This window comes from Pseudopodoces humilis, chromosome 4 (assembly GCF_049639895.1).
Source record: "Pseudopodoces humilis isolate 2021_Gansu_Grassland_sample_001 chromosome 4, ASM4963989v1, whole genome shotgun sequence".
Lineage (NCBI taxonomy): Eukaryota > Metazoa > Chordata > Aves > Passeriformes > Paridae > Pseudopodoces > Pseudopodoces humilis.
In genome coordinates, this window is record NC_142203.1 from 76661474 (window position 1) to 76673757 (window position 12284).

Sequence of the window (12284 nt, forward strand, 5' to 3'; positions counted from 1 at the left end):
CAACATTTGAAACAGCTTGAGCTCTTCAGCTTGCAGGGCAGTCTTTGCCTTGAGTTAGAGAAGTCTCCAGCACCTACAAACCATCATTTAACTGTGGCAGCTCCAGCTCCCATATATCCACTTAAGAAAAGGCCAGCACAGTACAGAAATACATTCATGTTGAAAATACATTCGTGCATATAAAAACTTCCCTGCCTGTTTCCCACCAGCAGCTTTATCATAGGAGCAAATCAACTACAGCAGCTCTTCCTCATGTCATCATCAAACATCTACCATGGCAAGACTGTGGGGGTTCAAAGAAGTTTATATCCAAAGAAATTAAGTTGTTTGTTAAAAACTGCCCTCTGGAAGCAAACCCAGTCCCTCCTCTTCCTGAGGAACCAGGCAAATGTAGACTGTGTGTTGTTTTAAATGGGTGAACAACAAACCAACCTCTTCCACTTCCCTTCTCCCATCTTAGATGCTCCAAAAGCATCCTTTAAGGGATAAATAAATATTTGCAGCAGGTTTCCTCTTACTATGTTACCTTCCTTCCTTTATTTTGTGTTAGGCTAGGAGCAAAAGGCACTTCACTAGTACCACAGAGCAGTGATAGTTACATCCACACCATGATGATCTTTGTAAATCCTGCTGCAAAATCAAAGCTGAAAAGGATGACAAAAAATAGAAAAGCTCAATACATGCATGAGAGTCCCTTTTGTGAAATGGGATTTTCCAGGTTGCTCCCCCTATGTATGACTTGTCAGCTAACTCTCTGCTTTTAAAAAACACTCACAGGCTCGTGTCACACTAGAGAAATTCTTTGTCACAGCTCAAAAATGTGAATTGTGCTGCCCCTTGGATCCTTTATTAATCATTCTTGGGACACAGCTATTCCCTGCTCCATCAGCTCCACTGCCTCCCACACCATCTGCATGAAATGCTTTAACATAACTGAACTAAAAAAGCCTTGCTAGGTACTTTATTCCGTACTTCACCAGTTAAACTGGCTTCTGGCTTATCACCCACCAGTAGGACAGCATGAACAGAACAACCTGCACAACAAAATAGAGACAAAAGCCACCAGGAACAGGTCATGGGAAAAGCTGCACTTTTCAAGGCAGGGGAAACAAGCTTTGGGGAAAAGACTGAGCCCTTGTCTAAGGAAGGCATGGTGATGCTACAGGCAGTTTTTCCTACCTTCAGACTGACAGAGAATCCTGCTGTTCAGCTCCTCTTTTTCCTGCTTCAGGAGAGTGTTTTCTTCTTCCAGGTCAGAGATGCGCTACGAAACAAGGCAGAGAGCTACTGCTGGCTGCAGGGCAGAGCTCCTGCAGGGATTAATTTCACCTGGCAGGAGACACGGGGCTTTGTTCAGCCTCTCTTTGCTCTTTAAAAGATCTGTTCCCCTGTGCTTTGCCACTTATCCTCTGTACACCAATAGCAGAAGCACAGGAGAAATGCACTGCTACAAGAGAGAATAGCTTTCCCTTTCCTGAGTGCACTTCTCCCTTAAATCAACCTTTTCAGCAGAATCTTACAAAATACTGAGCAGCTGGACTTGGTGGCCATGATCTGCAGGAGTGAAGCCCTTGCAAGTGATCAGGTCATCAAATCAGAGGTTTATTTTTACATCTCAATGGGCTTCATCATTGTCTTCAAGTCACAGCATCAAGCCACAGCTGCTGGGGAAATAAATCTGTTGATTGTTCCCAGAGACACAGCACTTCAGGAGCTGAAATGGACACAGTGAATGTGAGCTGAGTGAATAGGTCAGGCTTTTTTAACTTTATTGTACCCGATCCGTGCAGCATGGTGAATCACTTCAGTGCTTCCCACAACTACAGAACCTCTGGTACAGTGAGGAATGACATGTACCAGGGCCCTTGGCAATACAACGGCAGCATACTTAGCAATTATTAACAACAACAATCGCCTCATAAAAAATAATGAGAACAGGAACTAGGCCCTGAAAAACGCTGTTTTCACTTGTCACAACTGCAAGGCTGGACTGATGCTGACAGCAACCAATCCTGGAACATTATTCAGCTTCCTGAATTCTGGTGCATTCAACAGCGTTATCTCAAAACACACAACCATCATATTGTCAAGTGAAATGTGCTGCCACAGCTAAGCAGGATGATTCTGCTGCTGTCAGCGGGGAGGACACACATCCTCTCAGCACGTGTCATTCCCTATGCCTGCTCCTTCACTTCCCATAGCCCCTGCTTAGGAAATGGCTACACACAGCAGAAGGATCTCAAGGCATCAACGATAAACAACACTGTAAACACAATAATGAGAGTTTTCAAAGACCAAGAGTAATAATTTTTCTGTCACCACTGGATTAAATTTATAGGCAACCCAGCTGGCATGCATTCCTAACACAGATTTCAGTCTTTCACACAAGCATGTTCAAATTAAGGCATTTTATCCAGCACTGGCTATGCCAGATACATACTAATGGTGAGGACTAAAGCATGGTGAATATTTTCTTGTAAGTCACAACTGAATCAGTCCTGTTCCACGCACAGGCTGAAAAACCTCCCCACTTGTTACTTTCCCTGTTAATTTGCTCCAGCTGTCTGCATCACATCTGTCTGCATCTCTCCTAGAAGGCTGGAGTCTGGATGTACAACCAGAAAGTGAAAAACTCCACAATTTAAGCATACACAGCTACTGGTGTTTTAAATGATGTGAACTGAGCCAAGAATTTAATATTCTGTACCAAAACAAACTGCACTCTTTCACCATAAATCACATCTGCCTACACTAGCATCTTCAAGGCAGGAAGAACTCTTAAAAGAGTGGAAAACAGACACAGGAGTGATGGAATGGACGGAAAACCTGTGCTGCAGTGGGAGAGCAAGGAACTCTACTTGTTTGTCCCATCAGGAAAAGATTGAAGGCAGTAGGATTATTTTACTAATTATTTTTATTGGGTGCCGATAAGGAATTCTCTGCCCAAAGCTATGATGGCTGGAAAACAAAACTGGACAAAAATCTTGAGTATTCTCAACTGTGCTGAGAGGATATTTGGAAGAGCAAGACTTAACAGAATCCACAACAATTATTCCCAGATTTTAAAATTTCTAATCCAGATTGGGTACAGGTATTTTTAAGCTATCCTCTTGAGCCACTGAATTTGTTTTCTGCATTCCTGTTTCTATATGAAATAGGAACAAGCTCAGAGTCCAAAACCTGTGTGTAACCCAGCCCAGTGGGAACGTGAACAGTCCACTACACAAGGGGAGAGGCAAAGGGAGCAGGTCACAAAATGGCCAAGCAGCAACACCTCCATCCCTGATACCTACATGGACAACTTTTGTACCTCCTGCTTACCTTTCCACAGGAAACAGACCTTTGGAGGTGTTTCAAATGCAACAGCACCTGCTTCAAAAGATTACTGTGGAAGATGCTGAGCAGGGAGCACTTGTGATGGCTGCAGCTCTTATCTAAGTGTTACCCTGGAACAACCTGCTCATGAGATCTGCCTCACATCCTCCCCCAGTCTTGGAAGGAGAGGAGGGTGGCATTTGGCACTTTCCTAATGAAATTCCTGGCCAGGCTGTGAATTATCCTGGCTCACCAAGCAAGAAGATTAGGTGCTACCAAAAGCCCTAGAAAGAGCTGTTGGTACTTACCCAGATGTTTCAAACTTTATCACAAAATTAAATAAGAAGACTTACTCTAAAATTAAGGACTTGGAGAGAGCTATGATGAAGAGATTAAATGACTTTTTTTCAGAAACTAAATCATAACTGACATGGATTTGCAGGAGCTGCAGAAAAAATTAAGGCTCATCAGTCTCACTCAGAGATGTCTTTGGGAATCTGTCCCACTACAACCATGCCTATGGTGTCATCTTGATATCGCAGGTGAAAACTGCTTCTCACTTGAATTTAGCTTCATTACACTTCCCAGCTTCTAGCAGATATTAGAACAACTCAAAAAATCTCTTCCCAGAATTTTTCTTGGGAGGTGTTCTGGCTAAATTAATATTTTCAGGAAGGAAATGGGTCCTCTCCGTCTTCCCACTTACAAGGAATTGAAGGGAGCAATGGAAAGGTAATGCCAGAAATGGGAGTCTGCACTGCTCATTAAGTAATGTTTTGTAATTAAACTATTTTCATGGTGAAATGCACAGTATTTGCTCTGCTGCAGGCACTTTTACAACAAGGGAAAGCTTCTGCTTTGTTTTCATGCTTTTCAAAAGCATTTCTTCAGTGATTAAGCCAACCTGCCCTCCAAGCGCTCAAAGGGGATTTGCAATGAAGAACAGACACGTTTTATCCCCAGCTGCATCACCTTTAAAATCAATCATCCTTTTAGGCCTTAAAAGCCTGTGCTGCAACCAGCTAATGAACAGAGCCCTGCTCTGCAATAGAATCTTGTAATTTTAAAAGGAAAACACTGGTTTCACATGCACCTATGTGGGTGCACCACAGGTACAAGGAGTGGAGTAAGTGATCACCTGTCAGCTCTCGGTCCAGCCATGGACAGCGAGTGTACAGACTGTTCACCTCTTTGAGAAGCACACCCAAAAGTACATTTTAGCTGTGCCAGAGGTTCAGGGTAAATCACCCTGACCATAGTCCTTCACCACAGCTTCTCAGCCAAACACAGCACCTGAGGAAAAAGCCTCAAGGGAAGGTTGGCCACAGCAGTGGTGCTGTGTGAAGTGCACTAGAAGAGCCTCAAAAGGACATTCTTCCACTGTAATAATAACACAGCTAATTCTAGGCTCTTTTTTTTTCTTTCTTCTTTTTTTTTAATTTCCAAAAGTGACTCATCTTCAGGTTGTCACACACCAAGTACTGTTAGAATAACAGCTGCAAAACAGCTTTTTCTTTGCAATTTACTGAGTAGAAAAGCCCTAAATTCTTTCCATTAGCACGATCAAAGATTCAATTCAATCCAGTGCAGAAGAGGTATCACGGATTTAACTTGAACAGCCACCAGCATTAACAGAAGGAAACTGAGGTCTCATCTCAGTGCCTCAGGTTAAGAGAACAGGTGTTATTCAGAATTGATCTGATCAGCAAAGAAATGTAGGGCAAAAGGTCCATCTTTGCTATTTGCAAAACAAACTCTACACTCTGAAGTCTCTTTCTCCCACTAGAATGCCTTCTTGTACAATGGTGGCAGTGTTGGACCAGTTCCACCCCAAAAAAAAAGGCACAGGAGCTGCACTTGATTGTCCTTGCGGTTCCCATCCAAACCAGGATATTCCAAGGGTTTGCACGAAGGAGGAAGAAAAAATAAATCTCTTTTGTGTATATCCCAACTCCAAACCCTATAAAAGCCCATAACAGCCAGCAGCTGGTGCTGGAGCAGTGCCTCTCCTCAGGGAGAGAAGTTGGTCCACACACAGGTCTTACTCTGTGAGTACCTACAACACCAGCCACGTCAGAAACTGAGCCTTGTGTCCCATCACAGGCTGAGATGAGAAATATTTACATCTTCCTAATATTTGCAGCATCTGTGACAGCTCTCTCCAGTAATTTGCATTGCACACCATGAGGAACCACTGTATACATATGAAGCTCTGGCATAGATACGAATCTTAGGACAAGAAAAGCAGCTTCAAGTTGTGCCAGGGCAGGTTTAAATTGGATATTAGGGAAAATTTTTTCACTGAAAGACTTGAAAAGCATTGGAACAGACTGCTCAGGGCACTGGAGGAGTCACCAGCCCTGGAAGTGTTCAAAAATCACATGGATGTGGCGCTTGAGGACATGGTTTAATGCTGAATACAGTGGTGCTGGGCTCATGGTTGGACTTGGTGATTTTAAAGGTCTTTTTCAACCTTTACAACTGTTCGATTCCATGATATTCATGGTTATTAGGCATCCTGATTTCCAGATGGGTTTGGGTTTGGGGTGTTTCCTTGTGGTTGGCAACACAAAAGGTATCAGGGTGGGGTGTCCACAAGGCAGCCACTGCTCCAGCAGGGATGTCCACCTGTCCTTGCTGCCCCATGAGCTGGCTAAAGGTAAATCCTAGCGGGATTCAGCAACAGAAATAATAATCAAAGAACAGAGTTGTGAAGTGAGAGCTTTCACCAGTACAGCCACCTGAGGAGACAACCTGAGGCAGACAGACAGACAGACGTACCTTCCTCAGCAGGTCTCTCTCCTTGCCGTGGCTGTCCACCATGACCTCCCTCTCCCCGTGAGCCCTCTCCAGCTCCATCCGCAGCCGCTCCATCTCCTCCTGCAGGCTGAGGAGCTGGTTGCCATCGCCCTGCTGGGTCTGCTGGTACTGCTGCAGCTCCTTCTTCAGCTTCTCCACCTCGGAGGAGTGGGCTGATGTCAGCATGGACAGCTGCTCATTCAGAAGTTTGTTCTCCTTGTTCTGCAGACAGCATCCCAAACAGAAGAAAAAAAGAGCACAGGTGACATCAGTGCATGCAGTCATGCACTACAAGTAACCACTCAAATCCTCAAGCATGGTGGATGACAGATCCCCAGTAACAAACCTTTCCATGCATATGCTCATGACACTCATAAAGCTAAAAGCTACTTCTAAACCATGACAAAAGCTCAATAATATTTTGGCAATGATTACAGAAGCATTTGTCAAATTGGTATTACGTTGATATCACTCAGAACAAAGGCAAACAGCTCTTGGTAGCACTGGCAACCAAACCAAAATACTACACTTCTACTACACCTTCCAAAGAGTATTGCTTAATTGTCATGGTGACACTGGTGACTGGATACTTTTTCCTCAGGACTGAGATCAACGGGAGAGAGGCTGTTTTCTCGTGTTTGGACTCCATTGTTTATTCATCCCTCAAGTACAAGGAGCTACATACACTAAGATAAAGAGGTGCAAAAATGGAGAACGAAGAATCTCTCCAAGGTCTTTTATGTGTCTATTTATCCAATTAACAAATGCCAAGTAAATTATTTTTCTTAGTGACCCAGTGACCTGACACCTGTGTGCTGCACTGCAGACTTCTTTATCTAATCACTAATTATTACCCAAAAACCATTAGAGGAAGAAGACGGAGAAGGAAGAAGAAAGAGAAAATAACAATGGCCTAAATCCTTCATGTTATCTCTTATTCACTAATATATCTTAAGCCCTAAATTCTAACTTTCTCACCCAGGGACTTAAGAAAACTCTATCTAACTTAGACACCAGCACCATTAGTTTCTCTGCTTAACTTTAAAAGCTGTGTCCATGGTGTTATGGGCAAACTTGAGAGCACAAACTCAGTGCTCTCCTGGGCGTCAGAGCCAGGCACCACAGATAAAGGACTATTTTTTGGGCCTCTGACCCCAACACTTAATGTGATTGGTTTGCAATTCTGGAGGGGTTTGCAGTATTCCTTTTGTAGTTTACTCTTCTATTCCTGAATTCCATGCCTGCAGAACCTGGAGTGACAATGCAGAACTGCAGCCTCAAGCACAAGGAGCTCCCAAAACTCATCCTTTCATTTCCTCAGGTTTTCACTTTTTAAAGCACTTAGCAGTGATCTGCTCTCCAGTTTTGAGAACTGAAAATTCAGCAGACTTAGCTGATTTTTGGGCTTCAAATCAAAGTCAATGGACACAATGTTGTGACTAATAAAACATCATCCTTATTAGCTATCCCCAGGCCAAATACCAAAAGCTTCATTAAGAGCCTACTTCATAAGCTGTGCTGACTTTGGGTAGACAATCTTGATACCACAAGAACCATTTTGAAACTCAAAATGCATTCTGGTTTTTAAAGTTTGCTCTGATTATCTTTCTGGCCCCTCTTAAGGTGACCTCCCAAAGCACCCCCTCTCTCATTGCATCTCAGTGTTCTGAAGCAAGACAAAGACACATCTTAAATGGAAAAACAAGTAAATGACACATATTAGCATTTCTTTTCTTTGCTACCTAGTAATGAATTATTAATGAACATCAAAATTCAGCATTTTTATTGTATTAGGAAATTATAATTTCAGCAAGACCAAAGGCATTTCATGGAGTCCTAGAATGATTTGAGCTGGGAGGAACATAATAGCCCATCCCATTCCAACCTACCTGCCATGGCAGGGACACCTTCCAGTGTGCCAGGCTGCTCCAAGCCCTGTCCAGCCTGGCCTTGGACACTGCAGGGATCCAGGGGCAGCCCCAGCTGCTCTGGGCACCCTGTGCCAGGGCCTGCCCACCCTCCCAGCCAGCAATTCCTTCCCAATATCCCAGCTGGGCCTGCCCTCTGGCACTGGGAAGCCATTGCCTGGGTGCTGTCCCTGCAGGCCTTGTCCCCAGTCCCTGGGCAGCTCTCCTGGAGCCCCTTTAGGCCCTGCCAGGGGCTCTCAGCTCTCCCTGGAGCCTTCTCTTGTGCAGGGGAGCAGCCCCAGCTCTCCCAGGCTGGCTCCAGAGTAGGGGCCCTGAAGACATTTCCAAAGAAATGCATTTTCAGAACCTTGTGCACATGGTTTTACACACCGCCCGAGATTTTCATGTAAATACAAGATAAATGCGCAGGAATGTTTTTTTTTTACTAACAACTAGAGATACGCGACAGCGTTTACTGGTTTTGTCCCCACTGCAATCAGAGATTGCTCAACAGACCCTGGTAAACTTGGAACTTGCTTTATTTTCAATCATTATCCAGCCCTGCCGAACTGAGACAGTCCTGGTTTCAACCCAGGCTCTGTGAAAAAAACCTGGTTTATTTTGCTACAAAAGGCAGATGTACCAAATTCATCAGCTTGTTACCCAAACTAGTTTTACTCACAATAAATGCTCACAAAGATAGTACTGCAAGCAGAGACACTGTAGAGAGCTCACAGTGTATCTAAATATTGGCTGCATGAGCATTCAACACTACATCAGGCACATGCAAGTGCCTCAGGCAATTCCAGCAAATGGAATTAAAGAAAATTAATTGAATGAAAAAAAAAGCAGGAAAAAAAAAAGAAGGAATTGGTCCAATGTAAACAGAAAAGAAAGTGCTCCAGTGAGGATGTTTTGCAGCAAAATATATCAAAATCTTTCTTCTGCGTGCAAAAAATCCCTCACCTGATTAAAAAACTTAATTAAATGATTCCAGTTACAGACGCCAGCAGAGGCTGGCATACAATAATAGGTTTTAATGTTTTCAAAGAAAGATCTCTTCCTTAGGGGCACATGGAGAATTGCATCTCTACTCATGCGTGAGCTAAAGTAGTAGCAATAGAAATGTTTTCTTCCACAGCTACTCAAAATAATGATACAACTTCAGCTCTCCAGGTTACCTGCTATATACCTTTCTTTCTTTGAAAGTAAATTGGTATTTTCAAAGGTTGTGTTTATAGATTAGCAAGGACTGAAATCAAGACCCTTCACAGGAACAACGATACAGCAAACACACTGTGCCAGAAAACAGATTCAGTGCACTGAAAAGGAAATCTACTGCAACAGTGCTCATTAGCACTTCCAAAGCATCCAAGGGAAACCTGGCAACCCTGGAAGGATGGTAAAATTCAGCTCACTGGACAGACCACCACGTGTAGTCCACAGCAGGAATTCTTTCCTGCAAAAGCTACACAGAAAGCATCAAAAAAACTCCTACAAAATAGTTTGTGGAGAGACCAAGGGAGTGCAAGATGAGCTCAAGACCATTATTTCTGCCTGGTTAAAAGCTCTCCATGACTCCTTCCCTAAAGCAGATCCTTCTCCTGCTTTCATAACCCATGGCAGGAAAGCCAATGTTCACCAAATATTGGTGTTTTTCTCCTTTACTGTTCCACTGCCACACTTCTCCCAGCAAGGAAATGGGGAAAAATGTAAACTAAAAAATACTGCTCATGTTCCAGTGTCAAGTCCAGCAACTCAGCAGATTCAACATTGACGTTCACACTCATTGCATGAGTTCAGCCGAAAATACCTGGACCTGGAGTGACTCATCCTATTCAATTCCACCAAAATACCTTCTGGATGAAAGGTCAATCAAACCTTAATATCAAATATCAAACCTTTCTCTGAGAGTTTTTCATTCCTGAGCTACTGATAGCAAAATCTAAGCATGGAAACAGGCATTTTAAAATTAAACACCAGGGTCTGAAAGTCATTAACTGTTGCGGTGCAGTTAAAGCACTGCAGCCAATTAACACTGCAATTAACAAGGGTGACCACAGCAGTACAAACCGCTCCTGACTCTGCACCATCTGGGACAACACAGAGCTGCTTATCATCACCTCCAACACAGGTCTGCTCCTGTCATACCAGGGTGGGGAGATTTCAGGTGGCAAGAGAGCCGTGTGGGATGAACAAGGGCCCTTGACAACATCTCAGAATGATAAACTGGAATTACCACAAACTGATTCTACAAATAAGGGGTAATCCCCACTGAAGAGAATGTTCTCCTACCTGTAAAAATTCAGCTTAAGGGTACCGGTGGATATGAATTTCCCTGTTGATATGAGTCAATACAACTAGGTCCCACTCAGCAATTCGTATGATCACCCCTCAATTCCTTGTACATCAACACAGAAGGTATTTAACAGAGTAATTTGCACACATTAGTAGGTTCTGCTACATGTGTAAAATCAAACCATTACTCTGCAGTTTATTAACAGATCAGATGTCTACTGAGGAAAACACCCCTGTGATCAGTCACTGCAGGGTCATCAAGTCATCCCACGCAGGGAATCTGTCACATCACACCATCCCACTGTCTTCCCACTCCCCTTACTCCTGGAGAGTTGCTGTGTCTAGTGACACAAACATGCTCAAAGTACTTACCCAAACTGCTGTTCATCTTCTAGGGAATGTGACTCCCAAGACACATGGTTCACAGAAGTAGTGGTGGTAGACCCTCCACACACTTGGTGCTCACAGAGCAAAAAGCACAGCGAGACAATTCAGCCCCAAGCTGTGACATCCGATCCCACATGAAGCCAGTCTGGGTTTTCAACCAACACCTTCCAAAACTGCTGCTCCATCTTCCCGCTCCGAGCCCTGCTGGGCAGCCCCCACAACAATTCCAGCACAGCTTGAGCAAGCTGTGTCCCACCCTTAAAAACGCTTGGCTGCCACCAACACGACCCTTCCCAGACAACATGGAAAGGCACAAAGCGGCAGCCAGGCCAGGCCTGTCCCAGCACAACTCGGGACATACCTGCTCATCCACCTTCCTCTGCAGCTGCACCACCTTGTTCTCCATGCCGATGTTGAGCTTCTTGAGGTGCTGTGCCGAGCGTGCCTCGATGCGGAGGGCCTGGAGCTGGCGCCGGGCCTTGAGGCGCCGCCAGTGGCACTGCAGCACCACGGCGGCGGCCCGGGCCTGGCGGAATCGCGTGCGGGCCAGCCAGCCCCGGGCGTACTTCTGCAGTATGGTGGCCTTGTGTTCCACCAGCATCTGCAAAACATGGGCACAACAGGGCAATTAACAAGAGACAAGGCACAGAATTGTGGAATCACAGAATGGTTTGGGTTGGAAGGACCCTAAAGTTCATCCACCATCAGTGGACACCTTCCATTAGACCAGGCCACTCCAAGCCCTGTCCAGCCTGGCCTTGGGCATTTCCAGGGATACAGGGGCAGCTACAGCTTCTCTGGAAAACCTGTGTCAGAAAACTTCATCACCCTCACAGCCAGGAATTCCTTCCCAATATCTTCTCTAAATCTACTTTCCTTCAGCTTAAGGCTGTACCTGGAAGGTCACCCGTACAGCAACTCTAGCTTGGCTGAAAAACATTAAACACTTCCCAAACTGCCTTGGAAAGGGCTTCTCCTCCAAGGAATGTCCTGGTAGGTGCAGGGGCTGATGGCTGGAAATGGAGGCTGCTGTTTTGCACCCTCTTTCATGGACAGCACTTCCAACCCTGCTGGTGGAGGCTTCTCAATTACGCAGGCAGGGCACATCCAGACCTCTCCTAGGAGCCTCCTTGGTCTCAAAGTAAAGACCTGCTTGGCCAGCAACATGAGGGGATATGATCCTGGCTGTGAGGACTTTGTGGGAGCAGGTGACACCTGGGCTTAAGTGTGACTTTGTGGACCACTTCAGAACAGATCTCAGAACACCTGAGATCCAGCAGAGCCACACCTCCAGAATAAACAGTCATGAACATACACACCAACACTTAGCAATAAACTTACTATCCCCTCAGCAGCAAACATCACCCATACCAGAACAGATCTGTAGATTTTTTTTTTCTGTGTTCCACCTCTGCATTATGATAATTTTTACTGTGGATAAATGATGCCCTGATGGGATTTCATATCATGTGGATAACCTTCAAATAAAACCATGAGTCCTTTCACTACAGTTTGCAGCCAGTTCTCTAGCATGATTCAATTCCTAGTAATTTTTATCAGTTCTCACAAAATTTCTGG

General features: G+C 44.6%; 1 protein-coding gene across 3 annotated transcripts in view; it reads right to left on the reverse strand.

Annotated features, from left to right (window-relative positions):
• Positions 1 to 12284, reverse strand: part of MYO5B (myosin VB) — a 142426-nt gene that overhangs the window by 33562 nt on the left and 96580 nt on the right. For all 3 annotated transcript variants that reach the window (XM_014257028.2, XM_088054098.1, XM_088054097.1), the window contains exons 21-23: positions 11068 to 11307; positions 6097 to 6336; positions 1180 to 1264 (exon numbers count right to left, since the gene is read on the reverse strand). In XM_014257028.2, the coding sequence (XP_014112503.2) occupies positions 1180 to 1264; positions 6097 to 6336; positions 11068 to 11307 (565 nt within the window). The remainder of the gene's footprint in view (positions 1 to 1179; positions 1265 to 6096; positions 6337 to 11067; positions 11308 to 12284) is intronic.